Source organism: Labrus mixtus, chromosome 18 (assembly GCF_963584025.1).
Source record: "Labrus mixtus chromosome 18, fLabMix1.1, whole genome shotgun sequence".
Taxonomy (NCBI): domain Eukaryota; kingdom Metazoa; phylum Chordata; class Actinopteri; order Labriformes; family Labridae; genus Labrus; species Labrus mixtus.
In genome coordinates, this window is record NC_083629.1 from 8505097 (window position 1) to 8523209 (window position 18113).

General features: G+C 46.7%; 4 protein-coding genes across 7 annotated transcripts in view; 2 read left to right on the forward strand and 2 right to left on the reverse strand.

Moving 5' to 3' along the window:
• The window catches only part of tecpr2 (tectonin beta-propeller repeat containing 2), a 212003-nt gene that overhangs the window by 176097 nt on the left and 17793 nt on the right, over positions 1-18113 (forward strand). The window contains exons 1-4 of one of the 3 annotated variants that reach the window (XM_061063767.1): positions 16159-16327; positions 17111-17255; positions 17451-17591; positions 17755-17883. In XM_061063767.1, coding sequence (XP_060919750.1) covers positions 17172-17255; positions 17451-17591; positions 17755-17883 — 354 coding nt within the window. In that variant the 5' untranslated portion in view covers positions 16159-16327; positions 17111-17171. Of the gene's footprint in view, positions 1-16158; positions 16328-17110; positions 17256-17450; positions 17592-17754; positions 17884-18113 lie in introns of those variants that run through there. The other 2 variants (XM_061063766.1, XM_061063768.1) reach the window with 2 other exon arrangements.
• Positions 333-3450, reverse strand: im:7136021 (uncharacterized). Of its 2 annotated transcripts, none has more exons than XM_061063800.1 (4): positions 2324-3450; positions 1903-2094; positions 954-1164; positions 333-840 (listed from the first exon to the last, which is right to left on the reverse strand). In XM_061063800.1, exons 1-4 carry the CDS (start codon positions 2976-2978, stop codon positions 606-608), a joined length of 1293 nt encoding a protein of 430 aa, XP_060919783.1. In that variant the 5' UTR covers positions 2979-3450; the 3' UTR covers positions 333-605. The 2 variants fall into 2 exon arrangements, with proteins under 2 accessions (XP_060919783.1, XP_060919782.1); XM_061063799.1 differs by having other exon boundaries at positions 1903-2097.
• On the forward strand, positions 4596-7190 carry cinp (cyclin dependent kinase 2 interacting protein). The gene is made up of 5 exons (XM_061063821.1): positions 4596-4738; positions 5685-5862; positions 6152-6290; positions 6507-6636; positions 6733-7190. The coding sequence occupies exons 1-5, from the start codon at positions 4732-4734 to the stop codon at positions 6933-6935; spliced, it is 657 nt and encodes a 218-aa protein (XP_060919804.1). The 5' UTR covers positions 4596-4731; the 3' UTR covers positions 6936-7190.
• Positions 7915-15503, reverse strand: znf839 (zinc finger protein 839). Its single transcript, XM_061063770.1, has 10 exons — positions 14461-15503; positions 12530-13645; positions 12269-12409; positions 12019-12132; positions 11846-11938; positions 11473-11619; positions 10978-11082; positions 10753-10840; positions 10471-10621; positions 7915-10366 (listed from the first exon to the last, which is right to left on the reverse strand). The coding sequence occupies exons 1-10, from the start codon at positions 15250-15252 to the stop codon at positions 9898-9900; spliced, it is 3216 nt and encodes a 1071-aa protein (XP_060919753.1). The 5' UTR covers positions 15253-15503; the 3' UTR covers positions 7915-9897.

Here is an 18113-nt window from a genome sequence, read left to right on the forward strand (position 1 = left end):
ATGGAGCGAGAAAGCCCGAGACACCCAAGCCCTTCCAGAGAGGGGGCGTGGTCAGACACAGCTCATTTACATATTTAAAGCTACAGACACAGTCTGTTCTGAGCAGGGCTGAAACAGAGGGGTTTATAGGCATGATCAAATACAGGATCAGAGTGGATTTAAAACAAGAAACTTCACACACATGTTGAAGAGGAGCTCTGAGACTTATTTAAACTGAGTTTAAGAGGAGGAGAATATGTGACCTTTAACCTTTGAACATCCTGATCTGAAATAATCAACTTTCAGTATTTAAGTTTTGGACCCACACAAAGCAGTCAGTAGAGGAAACAAAGTATCTCAGCTCATTGATTTATTTCACCTGGTAATAATTACTTTGGCAACACAAGACAAGCTTTCTGATCCTCCTTTTACCAACTCTATTATCTTTATTTAGTGAACCTTTTAGAGTCTATCGTTCTGATGGAAGCTAATGCTAACAGCTGCTGTGATTTACAGTGATGCACTTCATCATGCTAACACATGCTAATGCTGAGCATTATGCTTTTAAGGCACATTTAGTATGAGTGTGTGATTAAAACAAACGTAGTGATGTCACAGTCTGCTGGTCAGACACAGTCGCAGGTGAGCGGGTCTCTGTGTGAGCTGGTGATGACTCGCACTCTGTGATTGGTCCGTTCCTGCAGGTCAGAGGTCAGCTTCAGCAGACGGGGACTGGGTCCGTAGACGACCCAGCTCGGGTCTCGTGGGTCAGGTCTGTGGAATGAGTCGAGAACCTCGAGAGTGTCAAGACGCCGCAGCTGCTGCAGAGACAGGAAGTCAGCGTCCGACACGTGGTGGTGTCTGAAACCCAACACAAACAGATGGTTACTATGGAGACCAGCAATAGTCCATGTTGCAGAGGGGATTTAAGCCATATGTTAAAAACAGAGCTGGTCGGGTGTTTGGAGACTCACCTGATCCGGAGCGTCCTCAGGTGAGGAAACAGCTGTGGGAGGAGCCTGACTAGGTTGGAGGAGGAGCTCCAGGGCTCCAGGTGCAGGTGTTCCAGGTGAGGAGCTCTGAGTGACACCACGTGCAGGTCTTCAGGCTGCAGATCCACACAGAGCGTCAGACTGACGAGGGACGACGGCAGCCATTCAGCGTAAACCCCCAGAGGATGGCCTCCTATTGGACGGACAAAGTGAGGTCATCACAGTATCGCAGCATTACGAGAGGAGAGAGAGAAAGTCAGAATGTCTAGATCACATCAGGAGGACTGCTCCTGAAATCCTCCTGACCTGCTTGTTCACACAGCAGAGACTATCCCTGTCAGACAGGAGGGGGCGGGTCTCCTGAGGTCAGACATTACGTAAAAAAGAACGACATGGAAGTGGCAGACGGAGCATCAGACTCCAATATACGACACTATAATGAGAATATCTGTCTTTCTATCAATGCTACGTGTAGTTGAACAGAATCACAATCTGAACTAAAGAGTGGAGAAGAACATACTGGAGAACAGGAAACATAATGCAGCAGGTTCATTAGAGCACGGAGATGGTAGAGGTGGCGTGCAGACACTCTGACTTTCAGCAGAATAAATACGAGGAGGCTGGAGGAGATACTCCGGGTGAAGAGAGAAACATTCAGCTGTTTGTGTTCACACATGACGCTCAGCATGAAAGAAACTGCAAACTACTATAAAAGATAACTGGAGTGTGACGGCTCAGCTGAAGGTTTAGAAGGAGAGATTCAGTCAGACATTAGATCTGAAAGAGGCTGTAAAGGAAGTGAAACCAGGTAAACATGAGGGAGAGTAAACAACACGTCAGACAAACAGTAAACTCAAAGAAATGTCCCTTTAACATCCCGATGTCCAGACTACAATCACTGTTACGACACAGCAGGGTCATGACGTCTCACCGTGCACGCTGAGGCTGCGGAGCTGCTGCAGAGACGTCAGCCATGTTTGCAGGTGACAGGTGGGTCCAGGTACAGAGTACAGGTGGAACACTGACAGGCTGCTCAGGTAGGACAGAGGCTGGAGGACTTCCTGCGTCACCATGGCGTCGTAATTCAACAACTGCAGGTCAGACAGCTTCAGAGCAGCGCCACCTGCTAGACCACAAACACAGCGTACCTCATTTATAACATAAACACACCTGACATTACAGCTGTTAGTTTTATTTACAAACACCAGCTGATGTTTAGTAAACAATCTCATCAGCTGTCATCAAACCGCTGTTTGAAGTTTCATGTGAAGTTTCTCCATCAGTTTGCCTTTGGACACATTGCAGGAGCTAAAAACAAACAAAAACACTTTACCAACTGTGTGTGTGTCTACCTGTGAGGTGGGCGGGGCTAAAGTAGTCACGAGGCAGTGTCTTGTAGGTGATCATGGTGCAGGACAGGTGTGTGAGCTCGGGCAGGTGAGTCAGGACTCCGCTGAGCGTTGAGACTCTCAGACTTCCGTCGTGATGCAGCCGCAGTGACGTCAGACGAGTCAGCTTACTCACAGCTGCCAGCAGGTGAGGGGCAGAACAGGTGAGCTGCACATTACAGAGGCTTAGCTGCGTCAGCTGATGACTCAGAGAAAACAGGAAGTCCATGCGTTTAAGTTGAGTGGAACAGGAAGTGACAGACAAACGCTTCAGTTGGAGGAAAAGTTTGAGTTCGTCGATGCTCTCCTCCCTCCAGTCGTCCAATCGTAGTGTATCGATGGCAGGAAGCCAGGTGGAGAGCTGCTTCAGGTGTTTCCTCTTACCTGACCTCAGAGACACCCTGCCCACTTGCCTCTGAGCCAGGCTGCGCCAGAACGACCGGTTGTACCGCGGGAAGTTCTGCAGCACCACGCTGAAGCCTTGCCACAGGGAGCGGGACTTATCCAGCAGGTGTCTGAAGTGAGAACAGGTGCAGCGCACGCTCAGTTTGTCTCTCCAGGACAGGAAGCTGAACACCTGCAGCCACAGCTCGGGTAGAAGCTGAAGTGCTGACATCATCACTTCAGTTACACGTCATACACAGGTGGAAAACCATCAACAACACGTCATACACAGGTGGAAAACCATCAACATCACGTCATACACAGGTGGAAAACCATCAACAACACGTCATACACAGGTGGAAAACCATCAACATCACGTCATACACAGGTGGAAAACCATCAACATCACGTCATACACAGGTGGAAAACCATCAACAACACGTCATACACAGGTGGAAAACCATCAACATCACGTCACACACAGGTGGAAAACCATCAACAACAGGTCATACACAGGTGGAAAACCATCAACATCACGTCACACACAGGTGGAAACACGTTGACAACACGTCAGCAGACCCGATCTGAGTTGTGAATGTTCGATCAGCTGTCTTGATCGATTATTGAGCGAACATTCTGTCGCTTCCCTGAAACGCGGACCTTTCTCCTCATAGCCCCAGCAACTTCCGGGGCGTCAGGCTGTTGCACAGATTGTGTGTGAGTAGGGTGAGGTCTCACTCTGACTGTTTCTGCGGAGCTCAGGATTCATGTTAAACATTCTGTGTTCTATCTCTGTTCTTCTTTATTTATAATGACGTCTCGTGACGATCACACCTCGACCTGCTCTACCTCTGTCGTCAATTTACTTGATTTGAAAAAGTTTCAGAGTGAGACCTCCTCACAAACTATAATCCTGTCAGTGTGGTGACGTCACTTTGGGTCAATCACATCGACAATTTCATTCATTAGATTAATTTAATGCAATTTAATTAGCCTCAGCCTGTCAGACCCGTCAGACCATTAAGGCCGGAAATATTCATGAAGGAGCAGAAACATTTCACAATAAAATACTTTATTCTGAAAATATAGAACTGAATTTAACATGCGACGCAGGTAAGATGATGATGATGATGGTGGTTACCATCAGAGATGACGATGATTTCTTCCTCATTCTTCTGTTCCGGCTTCCTGCAGAGTTCCTCAAACACAAATGTAAATTCACAAACAGAAGAAGCGAATTGAATGAGATTTAAGCAGAATGAACTCAAGCAGGAGAAATAGTTCATGTTAGCAGTAAGTTCAGTGTTTGTGGGTCATATTGTTCTGACTCACACCTGTCTTCAGGTCTTCACACCGTCTCCCCATCAGTTACAGAATCCTGTTCATAATCTGTTATTGTGTTCAAAGCCGTGCACGGTCAAACAGGAGCCTGTGGTCGTCTGAGGTCCTCTGATCGGGGTCTGCTGGTTCTCACTTGCACCTCAAAACTTCAAAAAAGGAGACTTTGCCCTTTAGGTCACATCCAGTGATCTAGTGGTGCCTGAAGACGTGGGTATACGCTTAATTTTTACCCCAAATGTTTAAAAATTAAGTATATATTTAAATATTGTTGTTGTTGTTGTTGTTGTTGTTGTTGTTTGCCCTAATAGTATATGATCCAAGCTCCAGCATAGCAGGTGGCGGTAATGCACATTAAGGGCTAGTTGCCATGCGCCACTAAACAAAAAGAACAGTTAATGTTCCTGAAAAGAACAGGGATGAAAGACAGAATGTATTTTTATTTTATTTTTTATATTACTAATGTTATTATTATTATTTTAAAATGATCATTATTGTTGTTTTCCTGTGGCAGAATTCTGATCCCGCTCCAGGTCAGCTTGTGGCGGTAATGCACCAATAACCACCATAAAACCTAAAAGAAGAACACCACCAAAGAAGAAACCCGGAAGTATGCTCATCAACGTGAGCTGTGAGGGTTCGGTGATGAAATGGAAGGTGAGTGAATATTTGTATAATATAAAATATCTTTATTTGATTCATCCAAAGTTTGATCTGAAGAAGAAACCTGGAGGGAATATGTGTGAAATCATCTTAATAAATCATCAGTGCCGAAAAATACAGAAAGTTACGGAGCCCCTGAAGTCCCAAAAAGTAAACAAAACATATCGAAGGGACCCCGTTTAAACTTAACTTCACCTGTTCAATGAGACAGGTGTGACGGAGGGTGTAACGCTTTAAAGAGTGACCGTGTTAACTGGTGACTTTCAGCCGGACGCCTCTGTGGTTGTCATGGTTACGACAGATGTTGAAGACGGAAAGAGTCCCGACGAATGTCACTTTGTTTAGTTTTTTTATTGAGAATATTTATGAATAATAATAAAATAAATGAAACGCTTTACAACGACCTGTTCATGACATGCAGGAAAGGTGACAAAGTTCGGATTTGAACCCGGGCCGCCCATTTGGAGGACTGTAGCCTCCGTACATAGGGCACGTACACTAACCACTAGGCTACTGGCGCCCCTCTTTATATGGAAATGTTTCTAACTGTGAATATAATTGTTTGTCATACTTCTTTGGTGTACATAAACATTTAGAAAAGACAAACTAACAAACATCAACATCTCTTGTAGCCACGACAACATGCGGCTGAAAGTCACCATTTAACGCGGTCACTCTGTAACACTGTTGAAAGACATCCACAAAGACATCAGAAACGTTTCCGTACCAAAACATTGACGATGTATTTTTGCTTATACATTCAGTAAATGATCAAATATTGTTTGTCTAGGACTTCTCTCTTAGTTGTCATGGTAACAAACAAGTAATAATATCATTGGATTTTTACTAGAATCATATCGAAGATTAACATCGGGTATTGTGACAGCTCTTCTGTATCCTGATAAGATTCATGCCCCCCCCCCCCCCCCCCCCCTTTCAGGGGTGTCAGATGACCTCACAGTGACCTCATCAAACAGGAAGTCCACTGCTGTCACAGGAAGTGCAAGAAAGATCAAAGACAACGCGGCGGATTGGCACAACCTGATCCTAAGGTGGGAAAAACTCAACGATGAAGGATTCACAGCGGCGGGAAACATCATCAACATCAGACAGACACAGTGAGTTCAGGGTACTTTGGTTTGTTGGGCTGTGCTTTATTTTGAAAGGCTGTTCAGGTTAGTTATCACATTGAATGGGTTTTACTTAGGCCATTAAAGGAGAAAAATCTGAGAATGGTGGTCATAAACCAAACGTCAAACGTTAAAATGTCCATCTTTACAGCTGTAGTTCCTCCAGTGTCCACTAGAGTCTGTCTCCTGCAGTCAGTCAGTCCCCATAGAGACCCATGTTAAAATGTCTAACTTTACAGCTGCAGTTCTTTTAGTGAATCTGTGTTCTTGGCTTCAGCTCCCAGAGAGATCAGCTGCTGCTGGCTGATGAGTCTTCGTCATCCTCATCATCTTCAACAGCTCCCTCCCAGCAGACAGGGGGCGCTGCAGAGCTGCAGGAAGAATGCAGCAAACTGAAGGACGTCGTCGACAAGATGGTAACGTTTCACTTTTATCAAAGAGGGTTTAAATCAGAAGAACAAATAAGTATATTAGTAGAGTATATATATAAGGAGGTCATAAGAGATCAGAGATCCTTGATTTAAATCTATAAATATGTGATCAGAGAAATAAACTGACATTAACTTCACAAGAAATACTCTTTACATTTCCTGTTTTCAGAATAAAAGCAGCATTTGTCTTCTTCCTGTCAGGTTGTTGTGGTGATGAAGATGGAGCGTCTGGTGACATCACAGCGAGGCATTCAGGAGCTGGAGGAGTTTCAGTTCGGACCTGAAGGGAGAAAGTTTCCTCTGTTTCACACCTGGAACACCAAACAGTTTGGTGAGTTCACCTGTCCACTAAAACTCACCTGAGTGATGTCAGCAGGTCTCTGGTGTCTGTCGTTGATTTACTCGTTCTGTGTCTTGTCTCTTTCAGACGACTTGTGTGGTGTCCTGCTGGACGCGTTCCGTCAGGAGTTGAAGTTGAAGCAGATGATCCTGCAGGAAGTGGCTCACACTGCGACCTCTGACCTCTGCATGGTCTACCTGTCCTGCTGGCTGCACCTGCCATACATCCCCCCGCAGACCAGACTGAACCTGGAGGCTCTTCTGCTAGAGACCGGGCACCGCCTGCTCTGATGTCATCGACCTCCAGAGTCATGCTGTTTAACACAAGAGTGTGTATTACACAGGTGTGTATAACACAGGTACGCTGTGGGACTGCTTCCTGCTCCAGGTGAGCTCAGAAGGCGAGCCGGACTGAACCTTGAGTGTCTGATTTGTTCAGTTTCTGTCTCTGGAGTGTTTTTATAAGTTTAATACGAACATGAAAGAATAAACATATTTAATGAATTCAACTTTGAACTTGTAGAAAGTTTCTTGTCTACCACTGCACCTGGTGTTTTATTTATTTTGTTAAAGGTCACATATTATAAAACATCCACTTCACCATGTTTCTCTAACTCTAATATGTGTCTCTAGTCTGTCTACAAACCCCCAAATGATGAGAAAAGTCCATCCTCTCCATCTTTTGCCTGCTCCACTTTTCAGAAAATGTGTGCTCAAACAGGCCGTTTGGAGATTTTCCCTTCATGACATCACAAAGGGCAGTAACTCCTCCCCCAGGTGGGTGACACTCCCACAGCTAGGTGTTTTGTTCTGCCCTCTGAGTCTGCCTTCTCACTGTAAACAATAGGACATGGAGCGAGAAAGCCCGGGACACCCAAGCCCTTCTAGAGAGGGGGCGTGGTCAGACACAGCTCATTTACATTTAAAGGTACAGGCACAGGAACAGCCTGTTCTGAGCAGGGCTGAAATAGAGGGGTTTATAGTCATGATCAAATACAGGATCAGAGTGGATTTAGACAAGAAACTTCACATGTTTTGAGGAGCTCTGAGACTTATTTACACTGAAGAAGAGGAGGAGAATATGTCACCTTTAAACATATAGGGCTCATCTGTAAAAAATCACATTCATTTTCTCCATAGTGGATTTGATTATTAGCCATGATGTCATCACAGGTAGACTGACCACAAGCCACCTGAGTGTGAATCGATGGTTTATGCTCCTGTAGGAAACAGGCTCGTCTGAAGACAAACACTGGTTCTTCACGACATCCTCGTCACATCGTCAGTTTATTGGAGGAACATGAAATGTGTTTGATGCATTCAGCACTGGAACCTTCAACATGACAGATCAGTACATTAACCTCCCTCAGCCAGACTCTCCACACGAGTACAAACCTTCAGTTTGGAAAATGTTTCACTGTTAAGTTTTATAAAAAGTAATAAAATAGTGCAACTTCTTTTAAACTTTGTTTTCCATATTTATCTACATATAAACAGCCAACTAATCCGCTTCTATTTCAATGAACAACAAGTCCAAACATGGAAACACAGAGAAAAAAAATAGTTTACAAATTTACAATCACCCCAGATTCCTTAAAAACCAGCAGGAGGAGCCACCGCTGACGTCATCACAGGTGAGAACTGAACGAACCAATCAGAAAACAGGCTGAACGATAAATAACACTGCTGAATACGGAGGCCTATAGAGGACACAAAGGTCACAAACTGATTATTTCTTCATCTCCTCACAATAATGTTGCTCATACCCAAGTGCTGAATCCGTTAACCCGAGGTCGTCACATTTTACCGACCAGCTGACCTGAAGGCTTCAGACACAGCCGATCAGCTACCCTGTAGTGACCTGTAGGTTTCAGACAGCCAATCAGGTGACCTGAAGGGTTCTGCTTTATTTCTGCTGACAGCGGGGATATTTGTTGTGTAGCTTTGATGTTTGAATGGAGAGTGAGGTAACAGCCGTTAAAAACACCACAATGACCCTTTAATGTGACATCACCGGCTCTATGAGCTAGAGTCCGATACGTTTTCTCTCAGATTAACAGACTTTAAGTATTGGATATGAGCAACTCAAATTAAATATTTAAAATTCAGAGAGTTGATGACTCGGCCGTGACGAGTTGCTCGGCGGCCTCTCTGGTTCGTGGTTTTAACAGATGGTGGCGCTAAGAGAAGCACCTGAAACCACAGAACTGTCCGATGGTCTGTTATCGCCCCCTACAGGCTGATGTGTCCTTATACCCACAGTCATGTTCAATTTGTCCTGAAGGGGGCACTGCAGGAAACAAGAGATAAACAGGTGTGTTTAAGCTCCGCCCACAAAGAGACAGATGAGTGCTTGTTGACACTTAAGACTTCAGTAGGTCCAGATGTTCCATGAACCCTTTACAAGTCCAGGTGTTTCATGAACCCTTTCAAGGTCCAGGTGTTTCATGAATCCTTTCAAGGTCCAGGTGTTCCATGAACCCTTTAAAGGTCCAGGTGTTCCATGAACCCTTTAAAGGTCCAGGTGTTCCATGAACCCTTTACAGGTCCAGGTGTTCCATGAACCCTTTACAGGTCCAGGTGTTTGCAGGTCCAGCTCTTTCGGAGTCCAGGTGTGTGTCAGCCCAGGTGTTGTTACCTGTGTGGACGTGTGTGTTTGTGTGGCACTGGAGGACTCTGGAAGCTGAGACCACCTTCAGGTCCAGACTCTCGCAGTCGCTGTGATGTAGTTCAGGTCCGGTTCTCGACCTTCTCAGTCCAGGATGTCAAAATGTTCGATATTTTTAGATACCTTTCGAAACAATCTGTGATTTGAATGCTCCAACAGGTACAGAAGTTTCTTAACTTTTTAATTTCATCGATCATTAAAATAACGGATTGTTGGATTTTCTAACATGAGGTTTCTAAAAAGATCGAACAATCAGAACATTTGAAACGAGTGCTTCTTCTTCTTCTGTTGACAGTAATAAACGCAGTACCAGAGGATCCTAAGTAATTAAGCGATATAAATACCTGTCTGTTACCACGGTAACAAAGAGAGACGTCCTAGGCACCTGATGATGGCTCATTTCTAGTTTTTAAATCGCAGTGTCAAAAAGTTGCCGACATTAGTGCAATTTAGACGGATTACGCTTAAAAACAACAAATGATCCGATCTAAGGTGTCCAGGATTCTATTCTTGTTTCCATGGTTTCAAAAAGGTATCTATATCATTGGAATAGAACCGAATCAAAGTTTGAGTCTGGACTCTGGATCACTGAGGAGCTTTTTCCCCGTCTGAGGCCTCGATTCCAAGCAGGGCCTGGACCGCCTCCAGGGGGACGCCCTCTGGGGTCTGGATGTGCATGGTCGTCCCGTCCGGCCCGTTCACGATCACAATCCCGTCCAATCCAGGCTCCGCCAGTTGGACCGTCATCCCCTCGGTCTGGATGTAGATCTCCTGACCCTCCTGCAGCTCCTTGGAGTCCTTCTGAGGGGGGGTTGGAGTCTGGGCAGAGCTGGACTCAGGTGTGTCAGGTGTCTTTGAGTCTGCCGTGGTCTCAGGACTCGCATCTTTCTGGCCTGTGATGTCACTGCTGCTCAACACCTGGTCCTGGCTCTGTGTGAGAGGTTCCACCTGGGGGTGCGTCTGCTGAAGCTCCTCCCTCTGGTCCTCACCTGAAGACACCTCCATAGGTGTGGCAGCGGGAAGGGCCTGTGTGGAGGGCGTCCTATCAGAGGAGCTGAGGGTTCAGAGAACACATTCAGACCACACCTTTAACAACAGCTCTCAATGTCATCACCTGTTCTACCTGTCACTCATAGGAAAGGGGGCGGGGCAGCTCACCTGGTGGTAGACGCAGTGCTGGATTCAGCTGGAACCACCAGTGGAGGAGCAGAGACTGGCTTCGGGGAGGAATTTACAGGGGTCACAGAGGCTGCAGGGGTCACAGAGGTCGCAGGGGACAAAGGGGTCACAGAGGTCAATGAAGTCCCACCTTTTAAAGAAATGTGAGAAAACAACACCTGACATCAGTTCAAGAGTAAAATCCACCACAGTTCTTTTTAGAGTATGGAGTAGAAAGGATTACAGAAACAGTAGAGTGTATTAGCGTCACAAGTGTCTAACCTGTTTTCGGCGTCTCGATGCCGTTCTGGTGAACTGGAACGCTGTTCTCCATCTTGAATCTCTTTGAAGGCGGCAGCATCTTGGAATTCTGGGAAACAGAGTTTGTGACTGAGTCAGACAGGATCAGGTTTTTACCAGAGGTACTGACAAACCACAGAGAACCAGACTGAACCAGACCAAACCTGGGTCCAGCTCTCAGAAACACAGTGTGCTGTTGGCCTTTACCTCCATGTATCGGACGTTCTTATTGGTCAGGCTGGAGCTGGGAGACGCTCCAGGAAGCACCTTCATCCTATTCACCTCGTCTAGGATCCCAAGGGAGCGGGCCACCTGGATCATAGAACAGTTGAGAACAGTTGAGGACAAAGAGAACCACGCAGATCACAGAGAGAACCGTGCAGATCACAGAGAGAACGGTTCAGATCAAAGACAGAACGGTTCAGATCAAAGACAGAACGGTTCAGATCAAAGACAGAACGGTTCAGATCACAGGGAGAACCGTGCAGATCAAAGAGAGAACCGTTCAGATCAAAGAGAGAACGGTTCAGATCACAGGGAGAACCGTGCAGATCACAGAGAGAACCGTTCAGATCACAGGGAGAACCGTTCAGATCAAAGAGAGAACCGTTCAGATCACAGGGAGAACCGTTCAGATCAAATAGAGAACTGTTCAGATCACAGGGAGAACCCTGCAGATCATAAGCAGTCAGAACGTCTCACCTCGATGTTCCTGACCTCCAGCGGCATGGCTCCGACCTGCGGACTGATGATGTAATCCTGGGCAGCCTGCCTGACCTGAGTCTGAAGGGACTCAAACTCCCGGTAAATGTCTGGAAACCGAGTCCGAGTCGAACCCCCCCGCTCGACCTGAAACAACCAGAGGACAAAACGTGATCCGTCTCCTCATCAGTGTGTGTATCAATGTGTGTCAGTGTGTATCAGTGTGTGTCAGTGTATTAGTGTGTATGAGTGTGTGTCAGTGTGTGTGTCAGTGTGTGTCAGTGTGCATCACAGTGTATCAGAGTGTATCAGTGTGTGTATCAGTGTGTATCAGAGTGTATCAGAGTGTGTATCAGTGTGTATCAGTGTGTACCTTTGCCAGCAGCAGCTCCCACAGACTCAACACTTTGGTTAAACGAGGAAGAACAATGTCCATCAGCTCCTCGTCTTCACACTGGTCCACTAGCTGTAAACAGAACACAGTTGTCATGGAAACAGGATAACAACAACTCAGATATGTTATGCATCAACCAGCCGTCCTCTGACCTCCTGCAGTCGGTCTCGTCTCCTCTCTGCTTGCTGCTCTGGGGTTACCGTGGGGACAGCAAGCTTTGGAGGTCGCCCGCGCCTACCCCGCCGACTGAGGAGGCCCACTGTCACCTGAGAGATTAAAATCAAGACAATGATGTAATGATGATTTCTGTTTCTAAACAGCTGTGATTCACTGAACACTTTCACTGCTTAAATCAGAGAGGTCAAGTTTAAACCAGTTTGAACCAGTTCTAAATTAGCTCACTTTAGGAGGCGGTCCCAGTGGTCTGCCCAGGCCCCGTCCTCGACCCCGACCTCTGCCTCTTCCTCGTCCTCTGGGCCTGCCGGGGCCCCGGTGATGAAGGCCCCTGAGTCCCACGGCTGCTGCTGGACCCCCCTCCACCACCTGAGGACAGACAGACAGGTAAGTAATTAGTAACTGAGCAGAAGTTAACTACCCATCATATAACGAGCCAGAACAACTCACTGTCATTAAACAGTATTTAACTGAGGGTAAGCCTCTTACTCTGCTTGTTGCCATAGTAACAGGTTTATCTTCCTTCTTCTTCCCTTCCTCCTCTTTGACCCCTGCTGAAGTTGTCTCCTGTGATTGGCCGTCCTCTCTGAGGGGGCGGGGTGTGTTGCTGGGCGGGTTGTCAGGCAGATCGGGCTCCCCGTGGCTTGGGTTCAGTTTGTAATGCCGGTTCAGACCTCCAGGTCCAATGTAGGCCTTGTCGCAGGTCTGGCAGCGGTGGGAACGGGACTTGTGGCTGTAGGTGAGGTGAGAGGAGGAGCTGGGGGCGGAGCCAGCCTTCCTTTCGCCGTCCCCCTCCTCCTCCACACTCATATCGGAGTAGTCATCGGAGTCGGACTGGTGGCTGTCGGCCAGGTCCTCGGTTTTTATGAACTTGTAGTCTTTGGCTTTGTACTTTGGGGGTCTGGAGACTCGTCCTGATCTTGTCTGTACCTTCACCGCCTTCTTCTCTCGCTTCTTTAACTTCTTCTCCTTTTCTTTTTCTCTGTCTCTTTCTTTCATAGTAGGGGGTTGAGTGGAAGGGGGCGTGGCTGCAGGGGATTTGGCTACTGTGGTGGGCGTGGCAGCAGCAGGTGTGGTGGTCTTTACTGGGGATGCTGGGACTGCAGGTGACTTTACTGGGCTCTTACTGGTGACTGTCCTAGTGCCGTTAGCCGGGGTTTTGATTAGCGGGATGCTAACAGTTTTAGCAGTAGAGCTGGGCGGGGTCTTCTTGACGATGGATGAGGGCGGCGCACTTACAGAAGAGGGGGTCTGGACTCTAATGGGGGACATTGCAGGTTTCTGACCAAGACTGGGGGTGGTACCTGCTGGTTTGACCTGGCTTGCCACCTTGTGGACCACTGGGAGCAGAGATCCGACCATGGGGGCGGGGCTTTGTAACAGCAGCTGGATGGGGGGATCCCCCGGGTTCTGCTGCAGGAAGAACTGTTGGCCCTGCTGACCAACCATGGGCTGGATGTGGATGATCTGAGCACTGCTCACGCTGCCATTGGCTGACAGCTTCACCTGCGGATGATTGACAGCTACAGTCTTCTGCTGGGAGGCGGAACCTGCCTTTACTTCCTGTTTGGGAGGAACCTGGATCTGTATCCTGACAGGCTCAGACTGAAAAGACAGAAGGATAAAAATTAGAGGGATCAAACCTGCGAATGACACCGATCACCATGGAGATGATGTGAGACGACTGAACGCTGCAGAACACAGACTCAAGAAACCCGGAAGAGATTTAAAAGAATGATTTACCTTTATTGAACAAAATCGTCTATCAACAAACACTCAGCAGCAGTCGTGTTCATATTTTATTCCGAATCGCAAATTAATATAATGTTAGTTTCTAACAGAGAGATAAGATGGAGCCCTTGTCCTCTCTTTTCCTCTCCTCTCATAAAAAAAATAAAATAATCAGCAGCGTAGGTCAAATTTCAGCAGCCGTGCACCTCTGCTTCTAGATGCATATTAGGGAAACACTTAGTGCTGAGCAATAATCAAGTTTACATTTCAATTACCATTTTGTCTTCCCACGATCATGAACACAACATAATCGAGATGGAAAGATTATTTTGCAGCATGCTGTGTTGCGCTCGTTTTCTCAAAAGGTGTTGTCATGTGTGGTTACTGATTCAAAATGTTCTCATCACCACTGACTCAAAGACATTCATGTTTATCTCTAAACTCAGGTATTGCCTGTTCAAAGTGTTCAGATGGTTAAAGTTAATAAATACTGCAGATCTACTTTACATGGATTTATTTGAAGGTTGTGATAATAAGGTACCATGATGTGGTACCATGAGTGGAGTGAATTGTTACATCCCTGTTGCTCAGCGGACTGGTTAAGGTGGGACTCACAGACACACTAACAGAACAAGGTGTGTAGGAGGGGGGGGTCATTATGGATCAGGTGAGCTCCTCAACTGACTCACCTTCTTCTGGAGCACCTGAACCGGGCTAATGGTCTGCTTGGCTACCTGCTGGGCGACACTTTTCAGCTGTTGAGACGCGTTATTCGGGGAAGGGGTCTTTAAATTCTGCTGAGTAACCTGGACCTGTTGCTTCACACTCTGCTGGACCTGGACCTGCTGGACCTGTTGCTTAGGACCATGCTGGGGGACCTGGACATGGACCTGCTGCTGCGACTTTGTGACCTGGTTGATGACCTGCTGCAGCTGACTGGGGTCCAGGGCCGTGTTTTGGACCGGGATGGTTTTGACCTGCTGTAGCAGCTGGGCCGCCTCGGTGTCCGACACCTGGACGATCTGCTGCTTGGTGAGCTGCTCCAGCAGAGCCTGCTGCTCCTCCACCGTCAGCCCGGAGCCCTCCAACAGGCTGCCGTCCGGCTGCACGTAGATGATTGTAGTGTTACCGAGGTCCGAGCCCAGCCCGGTGAAGTCTGTGCCCACCAGGATGCTCTGCTCCTCCGTGCAGCCCTGAAAGAAGTCCGCCAGCTGAACCCCAGATATTGTCGGGGCACCCTCCCCGGGCTGAGTGGTCTCTGCTCCGGGTACTGTTTGTGAACTCTCCCCGGGATGACCACTCTGGTCGGCGGACGCTGCAGACACATTCTCACCGGGTTGGGTGCACTGAGCGGCGGCCTCTGAAGGTAAACTTTCACCGGGCTGGGTGCTCTGGGGGGCGGGGGTCTGTCCCGCGGCCCCCGGAGGCTCCGCGGCTGTTATTGTTCTGGTCGAACCGCTGTCATCCTCGTTGTCCGCCATTTTGGCTGTGGGCTAACAGTTAGCTTAGCTGAGACTGGGGGGGCAATCCGTAGATCAGATCAAACTGATCGACGATAAATCTCACAGAATAAATACTTTTCTGTAAAACCGGTGTGTGCTGGTGAATAAAACGTCCCGCTGGGATGAAGGAGAACATTAAAGGGAGTGGTGATAACGGGAGCGGGTAACGGTTAGCTGGCTGAGTTTTGTACTAGCCTAGCTTAGCCATCACCAGGGGCGGGAGTGCAGAAATCCCGGACTGGATCCTCTTCTAGAGCGGGGCTGGGGTTAGGCTAGGTTTAGGATTTATTCTGTTATTGTATGATATTATTTTTCTATATTTAAAATTCACCGAGGAAAAAACAAATATTATAAGCAAGTTTTTAGAAAAAATAAGCTCTCACCGAGAAATATACATAAACAAGTTTTAGACGAACTTTATTTTTTCAATAATAAAAAAAATGTAGACAAACCCTAACCCTAACCATTAAATCGAAACATTGCAAACATATCTGCATTATTTAGACAATGTGCTCGATGGATCCCTTCCTAACATTTCATACGATAGTTTATAATACTAAAATAACAGATTGTACCGTTTTAAACACGAGGGAGAGGGTTAGAGAAATATCGAAGATTCGAAGAATCTAAATTTTGACAACCTTAAAGATCCAGTTTCCAGAGTTTACAACTTGCAGAGGCTGAGTTTCCGTTTCCGGTCATGCATTTATAAATGTATTTATGAAATCATTCTCCCGCTGCCGATTATATGGTGATGAAAATGTAAATGTTGCCGTTTAAAGTAATATGGAATACACTGGGAGTCCGTAGATCAGCTAATGGGTTGTTAAAGAATAAAAATAAAAATAGTAACAGAACGATTTATCTGAAGTGATGGTTAGTCCTGACCAGCAGGGGGCGCAGTTTGTTGACAGCCGCTCAGCATCAGTATGAAGCTGTCAGACAGACAGACAGACAGACAGGGCGATGTCACCTCTCCGCTCTATAATAACCTGCTGCTGTCATTAAAACATCTGTAAGAACATCAGGGCGGAATCCTCTCTGTAATACCTGAGTAAGTGTCTCCCTGTCTCCGTCCTGCTGCTAACGCTAGCTCCAGATGCTAACCTCTCAGTTTCATATGATGCTAGCTAGCATGGCTCCGTGTTTGTGCAGCTAACTCAGTAAACAACATCATATTAATATTCTGTCGATGACACCAGGCTTCGTTGTGTGAGAGGGGATGTTTGTAGTCAGCTGTCGGATGTGACAGAAGCCTGCTAAGCTGACAGTCACCTGGCGATGCCGACGTCACACCAAACTCCGTTAGAAATATTATCGATTTAAATGATTCCTCATGTGAAGCTGATAGAAATGTACTTCGCAGCACAGTTTGAGTTATGACACATTTCTTTAAAATGTTCGGTTCAGTTCGGCGTATGACAGACCCACCAAAGAGCCTTTATATGACCTTAAATCTCGGCTGTTTACGTCTGATCACGCCGTTTGTTGCCGCCCTACTTCACTCTTAAAAGACAAGAATAGTGCACGAAATACTGCAGATAAATCATAAAAGCTTAACTTTTATTAATATAATTGACTTTTTAATTTAAGTGTTGGTGGTTGTTTGGTTTATTTGTTATTTAAGGGAATGATTTCCAACACTATAACAGGTCAAATACACGTATTTTTCTAAATCCTTAAACACTGTTCATGAGCATACAGGAAGAAGACAACTTGTGAATTACACAAGTTACTGTAATACAGGATCAGATGACTAACCTGTTCATGTACACATTTATATTTTCACTTATTATATTAGATTTAACTAAACATCTGTCGGTTACAATCATCTCAGGTTATTAAATGGAGGATCTGAACTGACTTTCAGGACCAGCTGAGTCCAGCTGGGAAGAAAGATGGCGGCCCAGCCAAACCCACCGCCGTCTGTCTTGAGGGAGTTTTGCCCGCTCTACTACCTGCTGAACGCCATCCCAGCCAAGGTACTGAACCCTTTCCAAACCAGACTAAAACTAAGACCAAGCTTCAGCACAGTCTGAGTCAAACCCAGGCCAATCCGGGCCCTGGTCCCTGTGACCGGAGTTTAACGACTGTACTACTAAGATTGCTATGATGATGATGAAGATGAAGGCTCTTCACCTCTCTCTCTCTCTCTCTCTCTCTCTCTCTCCCTGCAGGTGCAACGAGGCTTCAGGTCGGTCTTGGTCTACCTGACCGCTCTGGACAGCAGCAATGACTTCCTGGCGGTGGGCAGCAGCATCGGCATGCTCTACCTGTACTGTCGCCGCCTCGCTCACATGAACAAGTACAGCCTGGAGGTCAGAGCTCTTCTTCTTCTGTGGTGATCAGTCTGTCTGAACAGGAAGTCCAGCTCAGCCTCAGTCCTCCACATTTCCTACGAGTGTCACTCTGTTCACATATACAACCTGTGTGTGTGTGTGTGTGTGTGTGTGTGTGTGTGTGTGTGTGTGTGTGTAACAGGGTAAGAGTGATGCTATCACTGCTGTGAAGCTGCTCAGCTGCTTTGATGATCTGGTTGCCGTGGGAACAGCTTCAGGTCGAGTGGCAGTCTTCCAGCTGGTGTCTCCACTTCCTGGTCGAAACAAACAGGTGAGCAGTCGGCAGGTGTGTTAAAGACAGGTACAGAAATACATCGGCCTCCCTCTCTCTTTCCCTCTCTCTCTCTCTCTCTGCAGTAAACACACCTGTCTCTCTCCTGCACTTCCTGCTTTCTTACAGTGCAGACGCTTTTCTTCTTGCTCTCTGCTTTGCTTACATTCTTTTGCTGATATCTTCTTTTTTTACCTGATTTAATCGACAGTCGGTCCTGGACATTTACA

Coding starts and splice junctions, on each gene's coding strand:
- im:7136021 (XM_061063799.1), bottom strand. CDS start 2,978: ATGATGTCAGCACTTCAGCTTCTACCCGAGCTGTGGCTGCAGGTGTTC. Junction 2,098..2,323: donor TAGCCCCGCCCACCTCACAG/GTAGACACACAC, acceptor TTTGTGGTCTAG/CAGGTGGCGCTGCTCTGAAG. Junction 841..953: donor CTGAGGACGCTCCGGATCAG/GTGAGTCTCCAA, acceptor GTTGGGTTTCAG/ACACCACCACGTGTCGGACG.
- cinp (XM_061063821.1), top strand. Junction 5,863..6,151: donor ATCAACATCAGACAGACACA/GTGAGTTCAGGG, acceptor TCTTGGCTTCAG/CTCCCAGAGAGATCAGCTGC. Junction 6,637..6,732: donor CTGGAACACCAAACAGTTTG/GTGAGTTCACCT, acceptor TGTCTCTTTCAG/ACGACTTGTGTGGTGTCCTG.
- znf839 (XM_061063770.1), bottom strand. CDS start 15,252: ATGGCGGACAACGAGGATGACAGCGGTTCGACCAGAACAATAACAGCC. Junction 12,410..12,529: donor TTACTATGGCAACAAGCAGA/GTAAGAGGCTTA, acceptor GTCTGTCCTCAG/GTGGTGGAGGGGGGTCCAGC. Junction 11,939..12,018: donor GACGAGACCGACTGCAGGAG/GTCAGAGGACGG, acceptor TTCTGTTTACAG/CTAGTGGACCAGTGTGAAGA.